The 27,919-nt window shown below is 67.8% G+C and overlaps 1 protein-coding gene across 5 annotated transcripts; it reads right to left on the bottom strand.

Moving 5' to 3' along the window:
• Window positions 1-1,525: 1,525 nt before the first annotated feature.
• CEP170B (centrosomal protein 170B) lies at window positions 1,526-27,919 on the bottom strand. 5 transcript variants are annotated; one of them, XM_033421510.2, is made up of 19 exons: window positions 27,776-27,919; window positions 24,321-24,452; window positions 17,352-17,441; window positions 15,832-15,910; window positions 15,007-15,065; window positions 13,830-13,968; window positions 13,068-13,172; window positions 12,438-12,920; window positions 11,471-12,195; window positions 11,213-11,389; window positions 10,698-10,788; window positions 8,812-10,524; window positions 7,322-7,586; window positions 4,814-4,973; window positions 4,437-4,580; window positions 4,234-4,322; window positions 3,695-3,788; window positions 3,511-3,562; window positions 1,526-3,359 (listed from the first exon to the last, which is right to left on the bottom strand). In XM_033421510.2, the coding sequence occupies exons 2-19, from the start codon at window positions 24,423-24,425 to the stop codon at window positions 3,136-3,138; spliced, it is 4,794 nt and encodes a 1,597-aa protein (XP_033277401.1). In that variant the 5' UTR covers window positions 24,426-24,452; window positions 27,776-27,919; the 3' UTR covers window positions 1,526-3,135. The 5 variants fall into 5 exon arrangements, with proteins under 5 accessions (XP_033277401.1, XP_033277398.1, XP_004262499.1 ...); XM_033421507.2 differs by lacking the exon at window positions 27,776-27,919 and adding an exon at window positions 27,372-27,550; XM_004262451.3 differs by lacking the exon at window positions 27,776-27,919 and adding an exon at window positions 27,372-27,550 and having other exon boundaries at window positions 7,322-7,565.

Raw genomic sequence — 27,919 nt, 5'->3', positions numbered from 1 at the left:
CAATGCAGGGGACACAGGTTCGAGCCCTGGTCTGGGAAGATCCCATATGCTGCGGGGCAACTAAGCCCGTGCACCACAACTACTGAAGCCCGCGCTCCTAGAGCCCACAAGCCACAACTACTGAGCCCGCGTGCTGCAACTACTAAAGCCCACGTGCCTAGAACCCGTGCTCTGCCACAAGAGAAGCCACCACAGTGAGAAGCCCGTGCACCGCAATGAAGAGTAGCCCCCGCTCTCCGCAACTAGAAAAAGCCCATGCACGGCAACGAACACCCAATGCAGCCAAAAATAATAAATAAATTAAATCAATAAATTTTTTTAAAAAAAGTTCGAAGACAGGTGGATTTTTGCCTTTCTATCCTGACACAGAGAGTGTAGCCCCTACAGAGGTCCCAGATTTGCGTAGCACTCCCAGCTTGGGTGGACCTGTGGCCGGGGCCAGAGGTCATCAAACTATAGCCCTGGGCCAAATCCAGCTGAGTATGATCCTTGGCGTTCATCTCATCACAGCAAACCTCCACTAAAAACAAACTCAGTGGAGGTCTTTCGGAAAATGATCAAGGAAGGAAACATGGAAATCCAGGAGGCAAAGTAGAATATCAAAGGTACATGCAGGGAAAGGCAAATGGACTTTAAAACTGACAGCCCAGGGCCTCCCTGGTGGCGCAGTGGTTGAGAGTCCGCCTGCCGGTGCAGGGGACACGGGTTCGTGCCCTGGTCCGGGAAGATCCCACATGCCGCGGAGCAGCTGGGCCTGTGAGCCATGGCCGCTGGGCCTGCGCGTCCGGAGCCTGTGCTCCGCAACGGGAGAGGCCACAGCAGTGAGGCCCGCGTACCGCAAAAAAAAACAACAACAAGAACTGATAGCTGACTCTGGGGTTTACGGTGTGTGCAAGGACAGGGCAGGCGAGGGGACAGAGCAGGTCCGGGTACAGAGCAGGTGTGGGACAGAGCAGGCGTGGGGAGCTGCCTGGGTACAAGTGACCTGCGAGCAGGCTCTGGGGTGGGCCGCTTGCTCCTGCTGCCTGTCCCTCTTGCTTCTGGGTCCTCCCTGTAGCAGGAGGTGGGGGACAGTATCGCCCCTGGGCTGGAGGCACTGGGTGATGTGATGTCACCCCAGAGCGGGTGAGGCCTCAGACCCCTCTGAAGCCATAAAAAGGGAGAAGGAACTGGGAGCGGCTGGGCCCCAGCACACAGCGCCAGCGCCCCTCCTGCGCTACGTGCACACGGGATGGCCTATTTTATAGGGCGCTCTTGGACCCTGCATCACTGACCGGCTTGAATAAAATAACTTTTCTCTCTTTGAGGAGCAAACCTGCGGAAAGTTCCCTGCTTTTCTTTGTTGCCTAGGTCTCCCCCTGGTGGCAGCATGTCTGCATCGCACCGTGCCGCTCTTGGGGGCCAAATGGGATTTCCCAGCCCAGGAAGGGAGACCCCTGGGCTGAGCACCCGGGGGTGGCAGGGAGCCCCCTCCCCGCACCAAACACCACCACTGGAGAAACGAGGCCAAGGCGACAAACGCCGGCATGTTGCCACGTGACAGAAGAATGATTTATTAGAACAAATTCCATGACAAATCATATAAAATAACCATTTTCTGAAAGACATCCATAGACCACCTGAGGACAAGGTGCACGGAGGCGCCTCCAAGAAGCCTGACAAACGAGTCACCAATCCCAGGGCGGAGGCTGGAGGGCGGAGCGTGAATTTGTGAAGAAAACAACTGTGCGGCGACGACCGCGGGGGGTGCGGATGGGAGTGTGCTGGACGGACGGCCACTGCTCGTTTCCGGGGGACAGGCTGTGGGCAGCCGCGCGGAGCGCGCGGGGCGGGGTACCAGGACCAGCACCCCCTCCGCGTGCACACAGCAGGCTCGCGGACGGGGCCGGCCGCGGACCCCACTGCCACTCACACACGTACACACCGGGAAGGGGCACAGGGCCGGGGCGTGGGCTCCACGTCAGCTAAATGTAAACACGGACACACGCGTCACCCACCGCGGCCCCAGAGCCGCGCCCGCTGTGACCCCGGCCCCCGCAGTCGGTCCTGCCCCGCGATCGATATCAGCGCAGGTGCCAGGCAGGGTGGGGGCGCCCCAGCCCCACCCGCCGCAGCCAGTGGGCTCTTTGGCTTCGAGGCTGCGGAAACATCAGCCCCCGGGAGGGGGCTGGGCTCTGCTCGCCTGGCACGTTCCCAGCTGAAAGAATCCTGAGAAATAAAACTGTTCCTGGGGGGCTGCCCCTACCCCCCCCCCACAGGACCTGGAGCACAGAGGCCCGGGAGGCACCCAATTAATGCCCACAGAGTCCGCAGGACAGCGGGGAGGGGAGCGGGGGGAGGGGACGTTGTCCAGGGAGCTTCTGAAGCCCGGTTTTTGGTCACTTTGGTTAATCGCTCCCCTCCCTCTGGCCCAGAACCACCGGAAGCGGGTGCCGGGCCCGCCTCCCTCCCTGGACGTGCCGCGTGGGGGGCTGAGCCTGGGCTGTGTGAGCGCAGACGTGCCTGACGAGTGCTCGTGCCTGTGTGCACGGCGCCCGGCCCACGTGCTCGGTGAGTTTGGCAGTTGTGTTGGCACCAAAGGCTCGAAGCAGTGGGGTTCCTGCCACAAATGTTTCCACAGGCTGCGTGCCCGCCCCGGGCCACTGGACTCTGGGGCGCCTGGGAGCTGCCATCGCCCCGCCCAGCCCGCACTCTGCCGCCTCAAGTCCTGGGGCGTCACGAGGCGTCTCCCCACCGCCCTGCTCTGTGTTTGGCACTGAAAGACCGCATCACCCAGTCCTCTCCCCCAACCTGGTCCCAGCCAGCACAGAGGAACAGGGCGGGTACGCACGTGCCCCCAGCCCACGAGGCAGAGCGGGACCCTCCGGGCCGGGGAGGCTGCTGCAGTGGCACAAACTACTCCTTCCTTGAAAGCTAACGACAAAGTAACAGCGATGGAGAGGAGGCTGAACACACGCCCGGACACTGGCCCTTGGCATCGGCCACAGCGGGAGCTGGGCCAGGAGGCCAGTGGGGCGGGGGGGCGCTGGGAGCTGAGGAGGGGGCCTGGGCACCCACGGGGTTATGGCACGTGTGGGGGTCTTTGTGGTGAACTGTCCAGGCCCAGGGTGTGGGGAGGCTGCCCAGCCCCAACACCTAGATCAGGAACTGCTCCGTGTCGGGGAGGAAGGAGGGGTCCGGGAGGCCGGGGGTCCCGCAGTTTGCCCGCTGCGGGAAGCTCCTCGCCAGCAGGGCCGACGGGGGTGAGGACGGACCCTGGGAGGCCGGCCGGCCTCTCCCGAGCTGGGCCGAGCCCGCAGAACCCCGGTTTCCGGTCAGCAGGTCCAGGTTCCCACTGGGGTCCACGATGGCGTTGATGACTGGGGGGGTGGGGAGGGTCAGGCCGGCCGGAGGGTCCTGCCCTGCCTCCCGTGCCCAGCCGGGGGTCTCCCGGCCGGTTAGCTGTGGGTGTGGGCCAGGCTCCCCAAGGCCCCCGACGGCCCTCCCAGCGCCCTGCACGGCCACACCCACCTTCCAGCTGCTTCTGCACTCGCCTCAGTTCCTTCAGGATGGAGGTGATTTCCTGGGGGCAGGCGGGAAAGAGGCCGCTGGAGCCGGACCCCAGCGCTCGCCTCTCCCTGGGGTCCCGGGCTCGGGCAGCTCCCCCCGGTCTCCCCGCAGCCAAGCGGGCCGGGGGCGCAGAGGGGCCCCTCACCTTGTTGGACGTCTTCAGGATGGGCACCTCGTTCTCCGCGTTGATCCTGGCCTCCAGGTCTTCCCAGGCTCGCCCTGTGTTCTGAAAGAGGATCCTGCACCCCGAGGGGGGGGGTGGGAACAGGCAGAGGACAGTGACCAAGGGACCCAGGCATGGCAGCCTCCCAAGCCACGCCACCAGCCACGGGGAGGTCCACGCCAGCCCCTCCTGGGCACACGGGGAAACAGGCCTGGAGCAGGACCTGGGCAGGCCGGTCCCAGCGTCCTGTCTCTGGGCCTAATGTGCGGAAAGCTGGGAGGAAGGAGGGGGCAGGGAGGGAGGGGCGGGTCATCCTGGGGGCTCTGGCCCTCCCAGGCCCAGGGTCTGGTTGCCAAACCGCACGCGCATGCGTGCGTGCACGCACATGTGGCACAGTCCTGGCACACAGGCACACGTCTGTACCCGTGTCAGGGCCTCAGGCTGGGTGTCCGCTAGGCAGCGGTGGCTCCCCGGCCCGTCCCAGGGGCTCTCACTGGCCAGCGGCACACGGGCCGACTCACTTCATCTTCTCAGCGAGGTGCTCCGTGTTCTCGCGGATGGCCTGGGACAGCTGCGACACGGGGTTCAGCATCAGGTTATCGAAGATCACCTGCGAGGACCTGGCATCAGCCCGGCGCCTGGACGCCCCAGGAAGCCCTGTGCCCTCCATGCCCTGACGCGGCCCAGAGCCCAGAGCGAGCTCTCCGAGGGGAGGGGCACCTGCCTCCTCGCGGTTTCGAGGCCGCGTCTTGCCGGCCAGCGGGTCCTCGCAGCGGTCGTTCATGTTCTGGTCCAGGTCCTGAGAGCGCGGGGTGCTGGGCGGCACCTTCTGGAAGTTGAGGCTGGCCTCGGGGATGCGCTGCACCAGCTGCAGAGGTGGGGGAGCAGGGGCGTGGCCCATGGGGCGGGCAGTGGACAGAGCAGACGCCGCCCGGCCGCTCAGGGTCCCTGGGCACCCCGCCCTCGTGGAGCAGGTACCGGGCCCGCACTCTCAGGGTGGCTGGTGGGGGGCGGTGCTGGGCACGGGGTGCGGCCCCGGGGAGGGCTCACAGCCACGGCCCCCCACCTGGGCGTGCAAGGGGCTGCCGAGGGCAGGCTCACCTCCTCGCGGGCGGAGATGGTGGAGGCGGGGGTGCCGGGCACACTGGTGCGAGAGGGGCTGTGGGCAGGCCCCGGGCAGCCCGGCGAGTCGCCGTCTCCGGCCACATCGTGGATCTCGCGGGCCAGGGTGGCCACGTCCTTCACCAGCGTCTGGCTCAGCCTGCAGCGGCAGGAGGGAAGACAGGTCCTGCGGGGTCCTCCTGGGCCCGGCCTCAGTGCAGGGAAGTGTGGGGACAGGAGCCAGACGGGACACGACGTCACCCCCCCCACAGGCAGAAACCCCCCTCCCCCCCGCCCAGGTGGGGTGGGAGTCCCTCCCAGGAGGCAGCCACTGGGTCAGGAGCAGGGCCAGAGGTACACAGCCTCCAGCCTGGCCCAAACTACACCCAACCAGCCACCAGCAGCAGTGCCAGGGGGACTCCCACTGGGCGCCTCAGCGCCCGACCCCCTGAAGATGGGGGGGCTGGGGCGGGGCCCTAGGAGGAGGGATGGGCAGATACACCCACAGGCTCCTGGTCACCAGGGCCACATGAGCCCCGCTCCACAGGCAGGGAGACGGAGGCAGAGTCACTGACAAGGGTCAGAGCCAAGCAGGCCCAGAGGCCAGGGACTCTCCACAGGGCAGGCAGGCCAAGCCTGCAGCCCCAGAGACAGCCCAGACCTCCGTCCCCTCCGCCCTGCCGATGGTAACACACACTTCCCTGAGAGGCTCCCGGGCCACCCAGGAAAGGACACAGGCCAGCTGGGAGCAGCTCCCTGCCGCAGACTGCCCGTGAAGCCCCAGGGCTGGAGCCGAAAGCCTCCGTCGCCCGCCCTCGGAGCACCTCAGCCCCACGGCCGGCGTGCTCTGCGCTACTCCAGCCCTTGGCCAGGCTCGGGGCAGGGGGACGGGCTCCGGCCTCTGGCTCCCTCAGCCCTCGACGCCTGCTGTCACTCCAGGGACGGGACCCCAGGACCCACCAAGGACCAAGGACCAGGTCTCCGCACACAGCTGTCCCAGCTCTGCTCAGGGCGCCCCCCAGCCGGCCCTCGTACCCGTCCACTCTTCGCGGCAGCTACAGCCCCTCCCGACAGGCGCTGGGCACAGCTGGAGAAATTTCCCCGGCTGGCCTCTGCCTCCCACCAAGGGCTGCCCCAGGCCCCATCAAGATAGGGGTCCCCGACTTGGTCCCACCCTTCCGACATCAAAAACACAGAAGGACCCCCTTTGAACTGCTGGTGACCTGTGCCCCTGCCCCCAGCCAGCCCCGCCCTCCGCTCCCTCTGTCCTCCGCAGCCTGCAGGCTGGTGTGTTCAAGCTCGCCCACTCGGGAAGCCCCCTGGGGCCCCCACTTCCCCTTCCTCTCTCCTTCCACCTCCGCCCCCTTCCCCTCAGCCAGGTGCGGCGCCCCCTCCAGAACCCCACACCCTGTCTCCTGGGCCGGCCCCTCGGCCCCCTCCCAAGCATCACTCTGCACAGGCAACTTCCCTCCAACCACCCTCCAGGTGTCCCGAGAGCCCTGCCCCAGCCCTCTTCTCTTCATGCTCTCCACGCCCTCACACCGCCCACAGCCTTGGTCACCGTCTTCATGCTGGTGACGCCCACACCTCCATCCCCCATGTGGGCCACTGTCCTAGGAGCCACTGCCCGTGCTCACCTCCCTCCAGGTGCCTCACCGGCTCCAGTCAGCAGCCTTGGCACCAACACTCACCACTCACCAGCCCCAGCCGCTCCCCTCCTGCCCTCTCACAAGCCTGCAGAGCCAAGCCCTCACAGCACCGACCACTACTCAGCGAAAGCCCACTCTCCTTCCCTGCCACCTCCGCACCATCCTTTTCAACGCCTGACCTGGAAGCGATCCTTCCACTGAATGACTGCATGAAGGAACTCATCTTTAATAAAAATCTTAGTGAAGACCTTCCTGTACCAGAGCTTCCCCCACCCTTCTGGGCAGACCTGCATCCATCCATCCAGCCACCCACTACCCATGCAACTGCCCACCCATCTATCCATTCATCACGCACCCAACCGTCCATCATCCATCCACCCAACCGTCCATCATCCGTCCAACCACCACTGCCCATCCAACTACCCATCCACCCAACCGTCCATCATCTATCTATCCACCCAACTGTCCATCATCGATCTATCCACCCAACCATCCATCATCCATCCACCCAACCGTCCATCATCTATCTATCCACCCAACTGTCCATCATCGATCTATCCACCCAACCATCCATCATCCATCCACCCAACCGTCCATCATCTATCCATCCACCCAACTGTCCATCATCGATCCATCCACCCAAGCGTCCATCATTGATCTATCCACCCAACCATCCATCATCTATCCATCCACCCAACCATCATCTATCTATCCACCCAACCATCATCCGTCCATCCACCCATCTACCCATCCCCCTGACAAGCATTTCTCAAGCCCTTTAGGAACTGAACCCCCAGCCCAGTCCCAAGGGGAGGCACCCTGTGGATCAGCAGCTCGTGGCGTTACCTGTCACACTCACCTGGCAATCTCAGCGATCTCGGCTGTCTGCACAATGAAACCATAAGGGTCGGGCTCTTCTTCCTCGTCGTCTGTGTCCCGGAGGCCAGGGGCCCGGGGTCGGGCCCGGCCAGAGCTGCCAGCCCGTGGGGTCTGCGTGGCTGTTGAGGCATGGGGGCGGGCGTGTTTGGGGGAGCCGTGGTGGGAGCCATACTCCTCCTCGGATGTGGATGTGCAATCCGAGCCCTGCTGCCGGTGACGCACGTCTCGGGTGAGTGAATTGGTTCCAAAAGGAAGAAGAGAACAGAGCGGCCGTCAGCACCTGCGGCAGCCCCGAGGCCCCTCCAGGCAAGGGCCCGGTGCTGCAGGATGAGCTGTGCTGCGGCCGGCACCCCCGCACTCAGACGCCCTTTGGCTGAAGAGCCAGCGGCTGCTGGGCTCCGGGGACTGCAAGGTCACTGCCAGCCCAGAAGCACGTGCACAGACGGGCAGCCTGGCGTGTCCATGGGCCCTCGTGGAGCAGCTCAGGGTCGTGGCTGGTTGGCAGTGGCGGGGGCCACGTTCTGGGGGAGGGGTCTGTGCCCATCAGGCAGAACCAGCGCCCTTGGTTAGGGTTAGGGTGAGGGAACTGGGAACTGGTGTCTGCAGACACGCCGGGTGCGGGTAAACCACTGCACGTGGGTCAGCCACGGCCCTGGGCTGGACCGTACGTGTGGCCGCACAGCCCGTGGTCAGAACCAGCTCAGCCACCGCAGCCCCTCCTTGCACCTGCCCGCCTCAGCCCCGACTGCTCGCCCACCGCTGCGCTGCGCCCCTGTGGCGGCCGCAAACGTGCACAGTACAAGGAAGGGTGGGGCAACAGGTTCCCACCAAGCAGGTGTGGCCCTCACCCCTTGGCCATGGGGCAGATGCCACCTTGGCCCCCTGAAGACCTGGCAGGCAGGGAGGGGCCCGAACTCCAAGGCCGTGGGTGCGGGAGGGGTCGGGGGTTGGGGCAGGTATGGAAGCAGCAGCACGGGGCTGGACCAGCAGTGCTGACACCTTAAACCAATTCATTCAGAGGATGGGTCAGTCCCCACGCAGGGCGAGCCTGGCTGCAGGGATGCCCACATCCACCCCGGCAGGAGCCGGCTCCGGTGCCACGGCAGCCGTCCCTCCCTGCTGCACACACGGGGGCCGCAACTCCAGGGAGGGGCAGGCCCAGCCCCCTGTCTGCAGTCACCCAGGCCTGCTTGCGAGTCGGGGCAGTCCCTCCAGGCCGGAGATGGTCGGGGTTTTCTGCGTTCACACCAGGACCGCCTGGGGGCTGCAGGAGGCCCGCCACCCGTGCACAGCCGGGTGCACGTGTATGTGTGCGTGTCAGAGGAAGAAACACCCGCCGACGGGAAAAGGGGCTCCTCCAGGGCCAGCACTGGGGCCCCGTAGCTGGTGCAAGGCCGACGCACAGAGACCTGCAGACACACTGCGCGTCCCGACCGGACCCAGGGCCACCCTCCCGCTCCCCACACTCACTGGGTGAGGAGTACCGGGCGCTGCCCGGGCGGGCCCTGCTGAAGGGCTGGCGGGGGGGCGTGGTGGCGTTGGCGGCCCTCCTGGCCGTGGCCCGAGCCTCGGCCACAGCGGGCTTGCGGCCGGCGCAGTACAACTCGACGCTGCGGCCGGAGAAGCCGGCGCGGGTGGGGGCCGCCTCCGAGTCGCTGGGCCCTGTGAAGGAGCCGGCCCGCTTCCGGGGCATCGCCAGGATGTCCAGGCGTGACAGCTTCTTGGCCTGCTCGGCAGCCGGCTGCCCCGCCGGCTCGGGATTGGCCGGGGACCCCCGTTCGCCATCTGCGGCCTCTGTGTCCGAGGCATCCCCCAGCCGGGCCCGCCTCAGCCGGGAGGCCCGCGTGGGCCGTGGGGCGGACAAGCTGTTGGAGCGGGTCAGCGCCTGCTGCACCTTCTGGAGGCCGGCTGAGCCGCGGCTCTGCTCTTCCCGGGCAGCAGGGGACGGCGGCGGGGCCGTGGGTTTCCGGCGAGGCCCCCGCCGCCCTGCCCCCACGGCCCCGGAGGTCTCGTGGTCAGAAGTGACCGTGTCCACACCGGGCAGGTGGGCAAGGCTGGAGCCTCGTTCCTCATCGGGCCAGTCCAGGGACCCCTGGGGCCCGTGGCCACGCCGTGCGGCCAGGCGCCTTGCCGGCTCCCCGCGGCCCGCGTCCGCTGGGCCCGGCGGGCGACGCTGCTTCTCTGAGAGACGCTCGCGGGCGCTGCTCAGGCCGACACCCCCCACGTCCTGTGCTGCCGGCGGGGACGGCGGCTTCTCCTTCTGCAGCCCCGAGGGCTGCGGGCTGGGCCCGTTCTTGCCGCTGAGAAGACTGACGGTGCTGGCCGTGTCCACGTCGGAGTCCCCGGACAGGGAGTCCTCTGGCGGCCCAGGGGCGCCGCCCAGCTCACCCTCCGGCTCCTCCACGGACTTGGAGAGCAGTCTGGCCTCCAGGGCGGCCAACGCCGTCTCTGTCTCCTTCAGGATCAGGTGGGTGTCCTGAGGGTGCAGGTCCATGCGTGAGGCCCGGGCCGCGGCCAGGTCCTGCAGGAGAGGGTGGGTGCTAATGTACGGCAGCTGGCCAGGAGCTGCGGGGCCGCTGGCCGGCTCCTTGGTGAAGCTCTCCTGCCGGACGAACGCCGGGGCCTCCTTGGTGGGGGCCGGGGCGGGGCCCTCAGGCTCCGGGGGCTGCCCTGTCCGCAGCTGGATGACCATCCTCCCACTGGTGCTGACGTACACGCTGTCCCGTGTCGGGGGGCTGGGCTGCGCTGCCCGCCCCGGGCCCTCCACCTGCCCTGGAGCCACAGTCGCTTTCCTGGGGAAGGCCACCTCCCCGTTCTGGTCCCCAGCGAAGAATGAGGTGGGGGCCGGCTCCCCAGGGACCCTCGGTGAGCGCCGGCCCCTTGTCCACGCCGGTCCCTCCTGGGGGCTCCCGCGTCTTTCTTCCTGCAGGCCCCCGCCTGGCTCAGGGCCCCGGCCTCCGTCCGACCCACTGGCGTCACTGAGGCTGTCGGGCTCCAGGTCTTCCTGTCCCAAGAGGCCGGCCTGCTCGCTGCCCAGCTCTGGCGGCCCCGGCCCGCTCCTCCTGGTGGCCTCGGGGCCGGCGGGGCTGTCCGCCCTGTCGCTGGGCAGCTGTGGGAGCAGCCTTCGCTGGCGCACAGGCAGGGCCCCCTCCAGCTCTCTGGCTCTGCGCCCGGGGCCGTCGTCTGGAAGACAAGGGGGCTGGTTCGAGTGAGCGCTGCCCGCGGGCCCACACGAGGAGCCGGCCCTCCCCCGGGCACAGTGGCCTGCGCTCGCGTCTGCCTAGCTGGTGGCCTCGGGCTGCCCAGCTGGTGGCCTCGGGCTGCCCCCTCCCTGCTGCGGCACTGGGGCCACTTACCTGACAGGCCCGGGTCCGAGTAGCTGTCGGCCAGACTGGCCCAGCGGGACACCCACTTCTGACCCCCGGGGGAGCCTGGTACTGGGAGGCCCTACGGAGAGGAGGGCAGGAGCATGTCCGCGGCAGGGAGAGACAGGAGCCCCACGGGGAGGTGCTGGGGGCAGGAGGGGGTGAGGCAGCCCGCCCCAACACCTGCCCCCCAACAGAAGCAGCCAGAGGACCCCCGTGGCCTCACCTGGCTTGCGTAACTACCCACGTCTCAGCCCGGCTCAGTGGCTTGGAGGTCAGCGGTCCCTGCCCCCCAAAGACTCAGCCAGGCCCCGCCCGTGGGCACATACACGCAGGCACCCCCGACCCTCTGCACAGGTGGGCGCCAGGACCTGGAGCCCACAGCTCGGGCAGGACCAGAGCCTTCAAGTGCATACAGGACGCAGTAACCGGGGCCCCGGCCCAGATGCTGTCCTCTCCCCGCCCAGTCCCTCCCCAGGGACGTGTCTGGGCTCAGTCCCACACACCTGGAGCTCCACCGGGGGGGTTCCAACCCCGCCCACTGGCCGGGAGGCAAACTCCTGCAGCAAGGCCATCCGCTGGGCCACTCCGTCACCGGACTCTTCTCTGTCCCCTCTGATAACTGGACGGAAGGCGGCCGAGGACGCCCTGGAGAGCTCAGGGGACTCCCGTACCCCAAAGACCTGCCGGGAGGGACAGCCGGGCAGCAGGTCAGAGCCCGTGCCCGAGGCCGGCCTCCCGGGCTCCGACTGCAGCACGCCCACCTGGTCGATCATCCGGCGGGCCTCCTCCACCTCCCGGTCCTGCGCCTCTGTGTCGATGGTGTAGGTCCCTGCGTCACTGAGGCTGTCGTCCTCCTCCTGCTTGCGTGCCTTTGTCACTTGGGGGTCAGCAGGGGGTGGCGGCGGCGGCGAGGGGGCCGCGGGGCTGGCCCCGCGGGGTAGCGGGGGGGCGGGCGGCGTCGGGGGCGTCTTCTCGGGGCCTGACCGGGCAGCCGGGGAGCCGTCCCGCAGGCACTGGGCCATGAAGTCCTGGGCCAGGCGGGAGCGGCGCCCCACGCTGCCGAAAGGGCGAGCCGAGGCCCGGGCGGCGGGCGAGGGGCCGCCCAGCCGCTCCTCCGCCTTCTCCCGCTTGAGAGAGCCGGCCCGCTGCGGCCCCGAGCTGCCGCCCGCCCCCCGGGTTGAGGCCGGGGCGGGGGCGGCCGGGCGGTCCCTGTCGGTCGGCCCGGGGCCGCGGCGCCTGTCGGGCCTGGGGTCCCCGGGCGGCGTGTGCGTGAAGGACTGGGAACGCTTCTTGCGGGGCGTGTCCTCGTCGAAGAATTCGATGACGAACGCCTGCTGGCCGTGCAGCAGCTCCTGGGGGTCCCGCCTGAGCTGCCTCTGTAGCCGCACCTGCTCCCCGCCAGCCTCCGAGGGGACCCCAGCTGCCCCGGCCGCCTGGGCCATGGGGTCCTCCGAGTCGCTCTGTGTGCCGTCCTCGTGCTTGTGGCCTGGAGGGGGCGGGGGCCCGACGCGTGAGGCCGAAGGAAAGGAGACGCCCGGGGGTCGACACACAACCACCACCGTCGTGTGGTCGGGGACACACTGCCCCACCATGGACCCAGCCCACATGGCCCAGAGAAGCAACAGGACCAGGCCGGACGGCCCCCGACAGGGCAGGCGGCTCTCGGGCAATGTAAACGGACCCGGGAGACGAGGCCACCGAGGCGAGGGCGGGCAGCCGTGCACTCACCCTTCAGGGTGCGCGTGTGCACCGGCAGGTCGCTTTTGGTGCTGTGCCGGTCATCGGCGGGGCCGGCCCGGTGCAGCAGGCTGGGGTCGCTCTGCACCAGCCAGTCGGCCACCTTGGTCTCCGCAGAGACCACCTCGATGGCTGTGGGCTCCTTGCCAGGGGGCCGGCGCTGGCGAAGGGAGAACTTGGTGACGTGGTCCTTGATCTTGACCTTGCCGGGGCTGCAGTCGTCAAACTCGATGGTGAAGCAGGCGTGGCTCTGCACCACGGGGGCCACCCCGCCCCCGCCCGCCTCCGCATCCCTGGTAGGCGCCTCGTGTGCCGGCACCTCTGGGGCCCGCGACGGGGGGACCTCCTTGGTGGGGATCTCGAAGTAGCTGGGCTCCCGCCGGAACGAGTAGCCCTGCGGCTCCGCGGGGGCCCGGAAGGCGGCCGTCGTCCCCACGAGGTCACTGTCCCGCTGAGCCAGCTCCTTGGGCCGCTCTGTGGGGGAACACGTGCTCAGGCCAGGCACGTGCTCACGGTGGCTCCCTTGCCCCACCCACCTCCGCGAGGACCATGGGCGCCATGTCTCCCTGCCCACGGCCCCGCCGAGGGCACCTCCAGAGCAGGCTGCCCTCCAGGACTTACCCGTGTCGGGCTCATCCTGGCGCCGCTCCTCGGGCGGGCTGCTACCATCGTCCTCACCCCACCAGGAGGGCTGCCCGTACAGGGGTGTGCGGTAGGCCGCCGCCTCTGCAGAGGAAGAGTTGGAGCCTGGGTCCCTGTGGCCCCAGCACAGACAGAGGCGGAGACCCGGAGCTGGGGAAGATGCTGGGGTCTGCAGGGGGCCCCGGCACCACCTCCCAGCTCGGGTCTGCAGCTGCCCAGAACCTTGGCCAGCCACCCTGAGCCCCATTTCTGCAACCCTGGTGGGTGACAACGGCAGTGACAACCTCCCCATGGGGCGGCTGTTCCAGGGAGGCTCGTCCCTGGGGTTGCACTGTCCTTAGCACTGCGGCCCTGGGGCAGGCAATCCCTTGAGCCCGGCCTGGGCCCTCTGCCCCTAGGGCCTGCCCGACAGAGGGGCGGGAGGACAGCAGAGAGCCCCACCCAGGGCTGGCCTCTCCCCCAGGGCCTGTAAACGGTTCGGGTCACTAATAGGTGACCTGGGGCTGAGAGCCACTGCGCTCTGACTGAACCACGTGGGGCAGGTGGCTGTTTCTACAGGGGTGCAGGAGTGCACGGTGAGTGTGGCTACAGGGGTGCAGGAGTGCAGGCACACATGCTGGGGGGCTGTGCGGGGAGGGGAACGTGTGTACGTCGGGGTGAAAGGTCAGCTCCTGGATGAGGTGGACCAAGGCCTGTGTGCACACCCCTGTCCCTCCCGCACCCCTCTGCACACCATCCTACCTGGCCCCGGTCTCCGGTCCCCCCTCTCTGGCCTGGGGTTCACGGCCTCGCAGTAAGGCGCCTGCTCCGGCACAGCCTCGCCCGTCTTGGGCGCCGGGCTCTTGACGCTCACCTGCAGCTGGCTGGTGTACTTCTCGTGCTGTGGGCAGCGGCTGGGGTGAGGCGCGTCCTCGGCAGGACGCCCCCGCCCAGGGCACCTGCGTGGCCTCTCCTCTGCCCCACAGTGGCATGAGGTCCCCCTCACAACCCCCGCGGAGCAGACAGCCTAAGGCCTGCCCGTGTCACGAGGCTCGAAGCTGGGGGGCCGCACCCAAGGCTGGGGGCATCCTCAGGGCCACAAGCTTCCAGGAGGGAGTGGACAGCAGCCGTCAGAGGGGAGACTGCCACCCACAGGCCCCTCCAGAGAGGGGGTGGGACAGCCCTCAGGAGCAGTGGGAGGTGGGGAGCAGCAGCCTGTCCGTGCGTGCGCGTGTGCGTGCCGGGCCCCACCTGGCTGAGCTCGGCGGTCATCGGCCCTGCCCCTCACTGGCTGTGTGACTCTAGGCAGGCCACCCACGCTCCCTGTGCTGCCCATGGTTACTTTGGAAAATGGGACTAAGCCTCGCCCCCAACTCCCCACCATGGGGCTCCTGGGTGAGGCTCTGGGCAGGGTCCCCTGAGTCTGCTCCATGACGCCTGCACAACGGAGCAAGGGGAAAGGAGAGGCTCCACCTGCCATGACCGACCTGGGACCTTCGAGCCCCAGCTGAAGGAAGGGTGCTCGAGGGTGCCCCTCACCCAGGACCTCCCACGAGGCTGTCCCCAAAGGCTGCCTCCCTGCTAGCCTCCAGACTGCTCCTGGCCACCTCCACCCATGGTAGCCCAATCAGGGTCCTCCCGGTACCCAAGATGCTGGGTGGGCCCGGGCCCTCCCTCCCACCCACCCCCTCCTGCTGGGCAAAGCAGCCTCCTCTGGGGCTCCAGCCACACCCGCCATCTGTGACTGCATCAGCCGGGGGTGCGGTGGGGCGGGTTGCCTGACTATCTTCCCCACCTGCCCGACTGGGCCATCCGGCAGGGCAGGCCAAACCAGGCTGACGCACAGCGGCCCAGAGGCCTGGGGGAGATGGGCAGTGGGAAGCGGAGGGCTGTAGGGACACAGGGATGCAGGGGCCCCAGGCCAAGCACCAGTACTGACCCTGAGCGCCTCCTCAGGGACGCGGTGCTGCACCCGCTCCAGCACGTACATGTTGGAATGTGACAGCGCGTTAAGGAGAACAGGATGCAGGAAGGGGGCGGGGCCCTCGGGCCCAGGCGTGGTGGATGAAGAGGGAAGGCTGGCTGGGCGGAGCGCTGGTGCAGATGCCTGCAAACTTCCCCCAACGTGTGTGCACTGGCCATGCGTCCACACTGCAGGGACAGCCCGCAGGCCGTGTTGTCCCCGGTCAGGGGACAGGACAGAGGCTGCTCCAGGCCACCGCACACACATACCTTAGGTCTGCGGGGATGCTCTCCACCCCACTTTCAGCCCAGGAGCCCAGCGGGGCCCCAGAGGCCATGCCGCCTGCATCCAGCTCCAGTGCCCGTCCCAGACCACCCCTCAGCCCCCGGCCTCCTGAGGCTTCAGGGTGCGGAGGGCCTGAGCCAGCCGCTGGGTCCACACCCGCCAGCGGGTGTGCCCAGGGCGGAGGCATGGCCCCCACTCACCCACGTCCTGAGCACAGAAAGCCATGCCTGGGCGGCCCCCAGAAACACCAGGACTCCGGGTCCCGGGAAAGTTTTCCCATTCCTCGGGCTCTCTGTGAGCTCAGCCCCGAGCGTGGGCAGAAGGTGTCCGTGGCTGGGGCCTTGGCTGGGGGGCAGGCGGCGGCAGGGGCTGGAGTTCAGGGCGGAGCCTAGCCCGGGCTTCACCCTCCTGTCTCTAACCCCCTGAGGCCCCCACCCACTTCCAGCATAACAGGGCGACTGAGGCCCTGGGGACAGAGGGGGAGGCCAGGAGGGGTGAGCGCCCCCGGAAGGATATCGTAGCCGAATCGGATGACGTCGTTGAGCTTCAGCGTAACGTACTTCTGGTCCGGGATGCGCACGTCGTTCACGAATGTCTGCGGAGTAGGCAGGTGGCGGAGATGAGCCGGGGCAGGCGGGCCGGCGACTCTGGAGGCCCCAGAAGCGGACCACCAGGCCCTCCTGTGCTGCTCTGGGCCCGGCACCGTCCTCCCAGCACGGGTGCACCAGCCTCACACCCCAACGGGACCACAGGACAGACGGCCGCAGGAGGACCTGCCGAGGGGGCCGAGGCGCCAGACCCCACCCAGCACCCAGGGACCCTGACACAGCCCCACAAGCACAGAACCCACGGACACCCCTGTGAGGCGGCCCCTTCTCTCATCCACACAGAGCTTCGTGCCGGCCCCCAAAGCCCCCAGGAGGGGCGAGGCACTCCCACAGGGTGGCCCCGGGGCAAGGCCGGTCAGACGGTGTGCCGAGGGAGGAGGGGCTGAGGGGGCAGAGACCCCAGCAGAGCCTGAGACCCTCGGCTGGGGGCACTCTGAGGGGGACCGGGGGGTGACAGCCAGCACTTGCTGGTGTGCTCACAGGGCCGAGGCAGAGCCAGCCTGAGGCTGCTGTGGGACCCCAAGCTCAGGACGCAGGGCGTCAGACTTCACAGGCTGGGGGAGAGGGGGGAAGGGCCCTCCTCAGCTGGTATAAGGGGGTGGAGGCTGGTCGTTTGTTTTCTTACTGAAACAGCCTCCCAGGCCAGGAGACCAAACACAGAAAGAACAAGGCACCCAGACAGGTGTTGGACCCTGGAGAGAGCCCCGCCCTGTCCCTCCCGCCCTGCCTCCACCTGAACCCCTCTCTGCTCCTGCAGCCAGGAACTTCCTCTTGGTCACCTCCTTGTCCCTGCTGCCCCCAACTCACAGAAGAGCTCACATATACCCCTTAGGACAGGGTACCCCAGCACAGCCCCATCCGTCACAGGAGCCCCATTTCCCAGCCTGCAGGAGGTCCCATTGCCTCCCCTGCCCACCAGAGGGCTCACTTCCCTCCTCACCCAGCAGGCAGCCCCACCTCCCAGAGGCCCTACCCAGTGGGAGCCCTCCCAAGGAGGCCACCGGAGCAGGAGGTCCTGGTGGGAGCCAGGTGGGGACAAAGCAGAGGCGTGGGGCAGTGATGAGGGGGCAGACCCAGGGTGAGGATGGAGCTGGGGCAGCGCCAGCACTGAGGGAGGGGTCATGAACGGGGGTGGGGTCGTCACTAGGGGGAGGGCCATGGAGGGGATGGAGCCATGGGGGTCCCAGCCGGAGTGGGGAACCAACGCAGAGGGGTGTGGCCATGAGGGGGTGGTGCCAGCACCATGGGAGGGGTCATGGAGGGGTGGGGCCAGCACAGGGGGTGGGGCCAGCACAGGGGGTGGGCCAGCACAGGGGGCGGGCCCTGGAGAGGAGCAGGGGGTGGGGCCACAATATGGGGTGGAGCCAGGGTGTGGGTGGAACTGGGCTGGGAAGAGGGGTGGGGCCAGCACAAAGGCCCTGCACTCACCCCATTGAGGCTGCCCAGGTCCTTGACCCAGTGCTCGTCCCTGTCTCGGTCGTAGTTGATGACAGCGTGCTGCTTGTCCACACTGCGGGACTGGGGAGACACACAAAGCCTCGGGTGGCCGACCGGGCCAGGCGGCCCAGGAGGTGGAGGCACCCCGCAGGAGGCCCTGCTCCCCACTCTCCAACCCTCCCCCACCCCACCACAATACCACCACCAGGCCCCTGGCCACGCAGCCCATGAGGTCCCACCCACGCCTCCACACCTCAAGCGTGTGTGCCCCAGAAGGCCCACCCAGGCCTGACCCGGCCAGCCGTCCTGGCCACGGAGCAGGCCGCGGGGTTCCCCCTGCCCCAGCCTGCCTCCCGGGCCCCTCCCGTTGTGACCAGCCCTCCACGGCACCAGGAGGCCAGTGCCCCCCCTGCCATCCCAGCCACTGCTCCTGGGTCAGCGTGGCAGGGGCTGGGAATGCTCGGAAGATCTGGGACACGCTGTTCACTCCCAAGGGCAGGCCGGGCTGGACGGGGGCGGCAGGATCAGAGGGCTGACCCCTCCCCCCACCAGCCTAGCCCACAGCGCACACCTCTCGGAGTGACGGACACGTGCACACACGCGTGACGTGCCTCAGACCCCACTGCCTTCTGCTCGCATGCACAGGGCTCACGTCCTGAGCACACCCTGCCACCCAGATGCCACACGCACGTGAACACATGCAGGTAGCTCTGCCCTGGCCACCAGCCGACCCAGGAGCCCTCCCCAAGGACAGTCACTCAGCTCCCTCACACAGTCCAGCTGGAGGCCACAGCCCCTCCACTCCAGGGACAGAGAAGCAGGGACAGGGCCACAGGGTCGCATTCTGCTGCATCAGGCACCGCCAGCACGAGCCGCCTTGCCCAGCCAGGGGGCGGGCAGTCCTGACAGAGCGCATCACCACTGCCCAGCCCACTGCCCACACCTCACTGCTGGAGGCCCCGTGGGTCTGGGTGGCAGCTGCGTCCCTCCCCCACCACCCGAGGAGCCCAGGCCTGGGGCAGCCCCAGGAAACACCGGCAGGACCGGCCAACCGTGGGGTGCGGGGGCCCAGCCCTGGGCAGATGACAGTACCTGCCCAGCAGGGCTCCCACGAGACACCCAGGACCCCCACTTCCAGAGCATGTCACGGGAACGACGGGACCCACACACTCGCTCCCCACCGCCTGGGACAGGATGGCCCGGCCCTTGGGAGGGTGAGCCAGCACCTGAGTCCCTGCGTCACCACCCGCCACCACCTTCTCAGTTCTCACAGGTGAGTGCCCAGACCCCTCCCCCAGCCAGAGGCCACCTCCACAGAGCCACTTCCTCTGATTCTCTCCACCTACCCAGCACCCCCGGCACCGTCCAGAAATGGCCAGTTTCCGGGGGGTGGGGCCCAATACCCTCCCCCGAGGACTGGAGCTCCCAGGCCTGGGCCTCCCTCACCCAGAGACAGGAGCGCACAGCAGGGTGGGGTGGGGTGGACATGGGCTCTGGCCGAGGTGCCAGGGCAGGGCCTGGCAAGGAGACTACAGCAGGCAGGCCTGTGAGGGCTCCAGCCTCTCCTGGGCTCAGAGGCCTGAGGTAGCTGGCTTCATGTACAGTGATGCTGCAGCAGCAGCGGCCCGGCCCACTCCTCATGCTGCCACGGACCCTGGGTCCTCCAGAAGGGAGCAGGGGTGCAGGGGAGGCTTCAAGGCGGGCGCAGAGTCTGCGGGGCCAGCCGGGCCTCCTGGACACAGAGGCCAGCCCGGAGCCGCCTGCCCCAGCACCACCCCCGTGAGCCAGGGGAAGCACGGGCCTCCCTCCCCGGGAAGTCCCCAGGGCTGATCCTGGCGGGCTCCAGCGCCAACTCACCTGCCTCCCAAAGCAACGGGTCTCTGGCGAGGTGAGTCTGACCTTGAGACCCCCTGCCCCGCGCCCCTGGCCTCCTCTCTTTCCCCGTCCCGAATTCCTCAAAGTCGGCACCCACAGCTAGACAGCTCCGGGCCACCCTGGCCGCAGCCTGTGCCCCGGACGTGGGCACCACCTCCTCCACTGGACTCTCCCGCTGGGCCCCGAGCCAGCCCTTCCCACTGTCCTGGCCCAGGCAGGGTGGGGGCAGGGCACGCTGGGGGGGCCCACATGCCCTCCTCTGGGCCTCGGTCTCCCGGCTGCAGGTGCTGGCAGAGCTGCCCCCAGGCCCCGGGCCCCGGGCGGCCTAGACAAGGATCAGCAGGTGTCGCAGGGGCCTGCGTGCTCGGGCTCGCCCCACCGCAGGCCAGGGAGCTGCCCCTCTGGGTGGCCCCGTGGGTCAGGCATTCCTTAGAGTCCAGCCTGGCAGCTGGGAGGCCTGGGGCTCACTGAGGGGCTGCGCCCCCTCCGTGCCCAGCCACCTGCCCGCCTCAGCCCTGCCCAACACCTGGATGCCACTGGGGCCGGACTCTGCCCTCCACGTGGCCGGGTATCGGGCTCCCGGGGACCGCAGGCCTGAGAGGGGCTGCTGGTGGCTGCACACCGGGACGTGGCGGGACGGGGGCTCTTCTCGGCCTGAGGCAGACGTGGTGGCCGACAGCAGGAGGGTGCTCTGTGCCTCAGGCTTGGCCACTACCTTTGCCAAGGTGTGGCCCCTAGAGGGGCTTCTGGGCTGACCTTTCCGGCCTGAACACCTTCTCTCCCTCTCCAAGTTTCAGACCTCCAACTCAAGCCCAGCCTGGCCAAACCCAATTCCTCCTCCCTGCCCGCCTGGCCCTTCAGCCTCCCTGGGGAAGGCCACCGACCAAGCCCCCAACAGCCCCGGCTGCTCTGGCCACACCCCCTCAGCCCCAGCAGCGGCACCCCTCAATCTGCCCCCCGCCTGCATCCCGCAGCCCTCCCCAGCCCTCCCTCTCGCCGCTCTGCCCCGGCCTGCCTGCTGGCCAGACACTTTGCCCCTGCAGGTGCCATGCCCTCTCCTGGGCCACGCTCTCCCGGTGCCCACCTTCCCTTTCCCGGCAAGACACCCCCCTACCTCGCCCCCCCACCCCCGCCTCGCTCAGCCCCAGGCTCCCCGACGCTTGTACCCAGAGCCTGGGCTGCCCCACCCCCTCCCCAGACTGCCGAGAGCCAGGAGCCCTGGGCACAGGCAGGAAGGGTCCCGCAGCCAGAGCCCGCCCGCCCTCCCTCCCCCTCGGCCCAAGCCCAGGTGCCCAGAGGCTGGAAGCCCACGCCAGAGGGGGAGGTGGCCCCTTGGCCCAGGCAGGACTCAAGACTTAGAAGGACACCAAGCAGGCCACGTGGCAAGTGGAGCGGATGGGGCGCAGACGCGTAAAATAGCTGTAAGAGGCTCCAAACACACGGACTTTTGGAAAAGGACCTAATTGTCTGTAGTCACTTTAAAGCGGAGTAAAGATGTGCTTCCAAAACTTGGGTCTGACGCCCTCCAGGAGCGAAAGCCCCGCCCAGCATCTGCCCTCCAGGAGCGAAAGCCCCGCCCAGCATCGGGCAGCGGCCCAAACCCCAGGCTCGGGGCACACCCTCCTGCCAGCTCACACCCAGCGCCACCCCAGCGGGGCCACAGCGCCCACGACCTGCGTGTGTGCAGGGGGATCCCGAGCTGGGTCTCTGGGCGGTGGGTAAGGATGTGTGCAGATGAATCCCAGCTGTCACCCCTCCCACGTGGCAAGCCAGGCGAAGGCAGAGAAGACACCTTGCCACAAACACGCACAGGCTCTCTCTCTCACACACACACAGACATGTACAACACCCACACACATGTGCACACATGCACCTGTGCGCATACGTGTTTGCGTGCGCACACGTGTGCACAGACGTGTGCCGACGCACAGGTACTCGCCCGCGCACATCCACACATGTACACACACACACACGCCCTGCACCAGAGCCCAGGGACACAGGGGCAGGAGCCACAGCAGGCAGCCTGGGCTCGGGCGCCAGGCAGACCTGGGCCCATGTCCCCGCTCACGTCCTCACTGGCCCAACTTGTGCCAGGCTCGCCCTGGGGGCCAGGACCCCTGGCGAGTGGGCGGCCCGGTGGGAGAGCGTGGCGGCACGAGGCCAGGCTGGCGACTCTGCCTCTGGGACACAGCGCCCCCCCACCCCCCCGCCGAGATCCACACGTGGGCGCTCCTGCCTGGGTTGTGGTGCAGCCTCCTGGACGGCCCCTGTTCCCCAGCCATGTCTCCTCGCGCCACACTGCCTCACCCTCCCCGCCGGGCAGAGGGCCCCCCCGCCAGCCCCCCTGCCAGCACCGCCCCTCCCACTCCCCAGCTCTCAGCACAACGTCGCCATGTCCAGTCGGCCCCAGAGCCCCCCCTACCCCGGTCCCAAACCCGGTGCCACCTTTGGGTTTGGCTCCTGGGGGGTCACCTGGCTCCTGCTTATGTGTTTGTGGGCGGCCCAGCCCTGGAATGGAGACCCCAGGCTCCAGCGTGGGGCCAGTGACCATCGAGTGACAAATGTGGGAATGGACACAAGGACACACAGAGGGCAGGCCAGGGTGCTCCGGGAGCACGTGGCAGGGAGAGGGTGGGGACGGGGCGGGCGTGGACGATCTCGGAAAGCCAGGCAGGTGGGGAGAGGCTGTGGCCCCCAGGAGGCCTAGTGGCCGGAGGTACCTATCCCTGCACCCGGGGATGCCTGAGGCATGAGGGAGGGAGAGGGAAGGTCGGGGTTTGCCCCTGAACACCTGGCGGCGTCGGAGAAGGGGGTTTGTTCGGCACCAGGTTCGGGCTGCCTCTGAGGTGCCCAGGAGCTGATGACGCGCGAGACTGGGGACAGCACGGTGACAGACACCATTTGCATCACGTGAGCAGAGGTGGAAACCGAGGCTGTGGGTATGGACAGGACCTCCAGGGAGGGGTCACGTACACCCAGAGCCCAGGCCAAGTGGGAAAGCTGCAGGGGCCGCCAGGCACGCGCCAAGAGGCCCGGGAGCCTGGAGCTGCCATCCTAGGGAGAAGCTGTGGGGGGGCGGGGGGCACGGCATGTGCAGTGGCCATCCGGGCGGTGGCGTGGGGACTGAGGCCGTGGTGTGCAGGTGAGGAACTCCCTAGCAGGGGCTCCACAGAAGAGTATGGGGTGAAGGGGGCTGGCAGGACAGCACAGCAAGAGGATGGGCGTCCTGAGCAAGGGGCAGGTGGGCTGGAGGGGGGAGGTGTTGGGAGGGGGCGGCATTCCCACACCTACTCTACAGCTACGTGACCTCCCTGAGCCTCAGTTTCCCCGTGTGGTGGAGACATGGCCACGCTGCCCAGAACAGCCTGAGGCAGAAACGCAGGTGCACCCAGGCAAGGGCCAGCCCAGCATGGAGGGCTGAGGATCCCCCCTCCCTCCACCCTGCTCAGGGCTCCACACTGATCGGCCCAGAAACTAGGAATTGGACCCCAAACTCACACTGCGCACCCTGCCCACCCCCTGGGGAGAGAAGCGGGCAGGGTGAGGGCCTGGTGCAGGGCACAGAGCTGGCGGGCGGGGGAGGAGCAAGCACGCTGGGCCCCCAGCGCTCACAGGCTCCCGTCAAGTGCCGCCTCCTACGAGAGGCCCTCCCAGCCACCCCGGGAAGGGCAGGGCCATCGACAAGCCGCACAGTCACAGCAGGGCACACACAACTCCCCGCCAGGGCTCAGGGCCCAATGTGGTGACCCCTGTGGATCTCTCACCAATGGACAGACGACAGAGGTCATGTCACGTGACACCATCATGGAGCCACCGGCCACATCAAGACCCCCGCATCGGCCACCCCAGGAGGCCGAGGGGGGGGCAACCTACGGCCTCTGCTTGCTTTATGTGGCCTGAGAACAGTCTTTACACTTTACGTGGTCAAAAAAAAAAAAAAAAAAAAAACCCTCTTTCAGGACAGGTGAAAATGATATGAAATTGACATATCAACAGACACAAAGTTTGACTGGCTCCCCCGTTTGTCTCCCCAACAATAGCAAAGCTGAGTGGCTGTGATGGAGGCGTGTGGCCCGCAAGGCCTCAGATGTATACCCAGCCCTTTACAGGAAACATTCACCCAGCCCTGCACAGACCCACCGACTTCCAAGGCAAGAAGCAAAGACAAAAAGGGAGACTGCCCTAGATCAAAGATACTGAAAAGACCAAACAAGCAAGGGCGGGTCCTGCTGCGTCTGGAGTCAGGCAAATTAGAGGACGTTTGCGGGAGGTCAGGGTGTCTGGACATGGACAGGCCTTCATCTGCTGCCCAAGTGGACAGGCACATGGTTGGGACCCCCGGCTGCAGCCCAAACCCCATGCATCCCAGGGAGTGAGTGGGCGGCAGCAGCCAGGGCGGCGCATGGAACAGGCGAGGGGTCTCACCCTGCACCCAAGTGGGCCGCTTGGTTGGACCGGGCAGTGCAGCCCACCTAGGACACCCCCTGAGAGTCCCACAGTGGGAGCATGGAGCTTGGAGGGCTTGGGGACAGGGACGCAGGTGCTACGCTGAGGAGGGGTCAGGGCTGCAGGGAACCCGACTCAATCACCCCACGAGGGTGGGGAACCCCTGTGGGCCCTACAGGGTCAAGTCCCCCGCCCCCTCCCCTCCTCATTCCTAGGAGCCGGACCCATGCACCCCGTGGAAGCCAAGGTTGGCTCAACTCAAACTCAGGGCCAGAGAGAAATTGCCGAGTGCCTGGTGTCCCGGCTCTTAGGGCCCTGCCAGCTTCTTGAGCCTGAGAAAGGCCCCCAGCCCCCAGCCCAGGGTACCAGCCTTCCACTGGACAGCTCTGATGGTCAGAGCTGACCCTGTGGCCCCCCGATTCACGGCCCTGTTGGGGCCCCCGGACAAGGATGTGGACGGGTCTGCTTTCGGGCACCTTCCCAAGGTGGGCCCCGACACCTTCAGAATCCGGTAGCACCTTCCCATCAGAAACGGTCCAATACGCAGAGGCAGGGACCCTCACCCACGAGTGCCCCGCTGTGGGTCCAGGGCGGCCTCCTCCCCAGGGGCCCCGCCCCAGCCCAGGTGCCCACACTCACCTGCAGCATGAGCTCACACTCATCTCGCCCCACGAAGATGAGCTCTCGGGGGAGCCGGTGGCGAGTGCCGCTGCCGCTCACCAGGAACCAGGAGGTGGCGCTCATCTTGGCACTGGCGAGGCCTGTCCGGCCCTGGGGGGTGAGGGGTCATCAGAGCAGGGCTCCCCTGCCTGGGCCCGGGCCCCTGGACACCCCAAAGACCGGCACAGATCCTGCCCCGATGAGGTTCAAGCACCTTCACGGCACCACCGCAGTGGCCGCTTCCAGAAATGCTGGGCTCCAGGCCAGCCCCTCACCGAGTGTGCCTGTCCCCTGTGGACCCCTCCCAGGCTAAGGTCGCCCGGTCCTCCCTTACACTCTAGGTCCACACATAGCCTCTTCTGTCTCTCTCTGGGTGCCAGAGATTGGGTGCATGGGGCGCTAGCCACACTGCCTGCGTGTGGACCCACGTGTGTCCCCGTGACCTGCAGGAGCTGCTCCCAGGTGGGACTCAGCGTGGCCCTTCAGGGTCCCCACAGGCTAGGCCCACACCCAGGACACAGACTCTGAACCAGAGCCTCTGCCTCCCCTGCTGGAGACGCTGGGGTGGGCCCAGGCAGGGGGCAAGGAGGAGATGGCTGGAGACCGGAGCCCTGAGCCATCAATACGCCTGCCACTGAGAGGGGGTTGAACGTCCCTTGGCAGTCACTGTGACTGCCCTGCAGACGCCCCCAGGCCAGGACAGTACCAGGTGGTCAGGGCAGCAGGCAGTCCCTCCAGTGCCCAGGAGGGAGGTGGTGCTTTTGTGCCTGAGATCCTGGGGGCTGATATGGTCAGGACGGACAGGGGAGTATCAGGGTGCCTGAGGGGCACAGTGGGGACAGCCTGAGTGACGACAAGGGCCGATGTCACCCGAGACCAGACCCTGGGGCAGCCTGAGGCCCCACGCAGCCAGTGTGCACGTGCTCTCACACAGATGCCAATTGCCCAGAGCCGTGTCTCAGGGGCACAGGTACCAGAATGTGCAGACACACCTGCGCCCCACACATGTGCACACAGCTTACACACACACCCGGAGCACCGCCTACAAGTGCCCTGGCCACTCTCCCGTGGAAGCTCACACACGCGTGCGCGCACACACACACACAGTGGGTAAAACGTGTCCTGAGCACTGCCATGCGCCAGGTGGTGTCCTGGGCTCTGAGAGACACACACTGTCCCTGCATCACGGGGCTTCCCTCCAGCCAGGGAGGTGGGCAGCAAGAAGGGAAACCGCTTGTGAGAAGGTGCGAGTGACACAGAGAGAAATAGGGGTGGGGACAGCAGCGCAGCCGCGAGGGGTCCATCTACGGAGGGTGGTCAGGGAAGGCTCAACTGGGAGCGGGCGGATGCAGGCATGTGAACATCTGGGGGCCGTGCTCCAGGCAGGGGGAACAGGCAGGGCCAAGACGCTGGGCCGCGTGCTCCCGGGAGTTCTGTGGCTTGTCCGGGAGCGAAGGGGGAGGCCCTGGAGGGCCCAGGACATGCTGCATCCCTAAGTGCAGAATGCAAATGCAGTAGGCCTGTTCCAAAATTATGAAGGATTTCAAAACAGCGAGAGCAGAATGCTAAACCCAGTGCAGGGTCTGAGTGCGGGGCCCATGCAAGAGCATGTGTCACACACCCGTGAGGCCAGCCCTGGAGGTCCTGGGTCCATGATCTGACTCACAGTGTGCAGAACAGATGGCAGGTCAAGCAGGAGGCTAGTTAAGCCATGAGACAATAACGAGGGAGAGAGAAGATGGTGCTGGCACCTGGCGGGAGCAGAGGACCTAGGGAGCATCCCCAGGCCCCGTCCCTGCGACACCCACACCCAGAGCCTAGCCTGAGGCTCCTACGAGCCAGGTCTCAAACCAGGCCCCACCCATCGGTGAAGGCCCAAGTGACCATGTAACCCACGGCAAACCCTCATGTCACCTCGGGCAAGCAAGTGGGAAGATGTCGAAAAATCCACCCAGAACACAGCCCCAGCCGGCCAGAGCCCCTCATCCCGGGACCCCTGCCCTTCCTCAGGGTCCAGCCAGAGGGGCAACGCTCTGGAAGCCGAAGGGGCGGGGACTCCCGAGCCCCTGCAGCCTACGGAGGCCTCAGCAGCACAGCCGGAGGAGATGACAGAGCTCTCTGCAGGAGAGTCCCCACCCAGCCCCCAGCCCAGCCCAGCTCCCACACTCTGCCATCACCTGCCACCAGGTCGTGACGGGCAGTCGGCAAGGGAACCCCACCCAGAGGAGGCCACAGCCTCTGCTTATGGCAAAGGGAGGCCAAACCCCCAGAGCCGGGTTATGCGGCTGTGGCGGAGCCAGGCCGCCCCTGCTGCTGCCAGCCCATCTCGAAAAGGCCCAGGCCTGGAGTCGTGGACGCTCCCAAGCTGCCTGCGGCCGGTTCAGGGCTAGGCTGGCCATCGTTGCTAGGAGGGAGAATACTAAACACCCCGAACTTGTCCCCCCAGAAGGGCCACCCGCCTGGAGGGGAGGGGAGGAGGTGGAGTCGCCCAGGGGCAGGGGCCGGGAGGGGCAGAGAGCTGCGGCGGGCGGCTGGAAAGCGCAGACTGAACGGAGGCCGGGACAGCGGAGAGGCGGCGGCGGCAAAGGGAAATGAGGAGAGAGGGAGGTGGAGGAAGACGGAGGGAGGGACTGCGGGAGGGGAGACCAGGCCGGGAGGAGGCCAGGCGGGAGCGCCGGGCCCGCAGGGGGAGGGAGCGACGCCTTCTCCTGAATCAGCGCTCGCCGGGGGCGGCCAGGGCCCAGCCGGTGCCTGGGCGGGGACCCCGGCGCCCGGGCCAGCGCCCCCCTCTCCAGGCCGCGTAGACGCGCGCCCGGCGGTCCCTCCCGGCCTGACGCAGACCTGGGCCGCCTCCGCGGGGGCGAAGACCGACCTGGCCAGGTGCGCCGGCAGCCCCCACCCCCGCGCCTTTGTCCGGCCCACCGGGCTCCGCTCGCCCGCCCCCTGCCCGCTGCCCGCGCGGCCCCGTCGGCGCGCAGGTGCGGGAGCAGGGAGGCCCGGCCGCCGCGGGCGCAGAGCGGCGCGTCTTACCTGCAGCTCGGTCCCGACTCGGCCCCGGCTCGGCCCCGGCCCTCCCGCCCGGCCGGCCGAGCGCTGGGCGGGGCCGCCGCCTAGGACATGCCCGGCGCGGCCCGCACGCTCGCGGCAGCCCGGCGAGCCCACGGGCAGAGCGGCGGCCCGGCCTCGCGCGGCGGGTCCCTGACGTCTGCGGGCGCCCCGCCCCGCCCATGCCAGGCCCCGCCCCCGCCCCGCCCCCCGGAAATCCAGGTTAGGGCGGGCCCGGAGCGCCAGGTGAGCGCGGCTCCCGCCCCCGGCGGCTCAACGGGCCCCGCCCCCGCGCCCACCCCCCCGACACCCTCCGACCGGGCCCAGCCCCCTCCCCCACTCGCCCCCACAAGTCTGTCCCCAGACCCCTCCCCTCACGGTCTTCGTACCGCCTCGGCTTGGGGACCCGCCCCTGCGTGCCGGGGGCAACCCGGTGGCCGCAGCAGCCCCGCGTCTTGGCTCTGAGCCCGCGGTTAACGCTTAACCAAGCTCCGGGAGCCCGAAACTCGAACCGCACCGCTGGGCCCTAACCT

The sequence above is a fragment of the Orcinus orca genome, chromosome 2 (genome assembly GCF_937001465.1).
Source record: "Orcinus orca chromosome 2, mOrcOrc1.1, whole genome shotgun sequence".
In the NCBI taxonomy this organism is placed as follows: Eukaryota; Metazoa; Chordata; class Mammalia; order Artiodactyla; family Delphinidae; genus Orcinus; species Orcinus orca.
Note: the sequence above shows the minus strand (reverse complement) of the source record. Positions and strands in the feature narration are given on the sequence as shown.

Coding starts and splice junctions, on each gene's coding strand:
- CEP170B (XM_033421510.2), bottom strand. CDS start 24,425: ATGAGCGCCACCTCCTGGTTCCTGGTGAGCGGCAGCGGCACTCGCCAC. Junction 15,066..15,831: donor CGTCATCCGATTCGGCTACG/ATATCCTTCCGG, acceptor ACGCGCTGTCAC/ATTCCAACATGTACGTGCTG. Junction 10,789..11,212: donor CCCCCCCGGTGGAGCTCCAG/GTGTGTGGGACT, acceptor TCCTCTCCGTAG/GGCCTCCCAGTACCAGGCTC.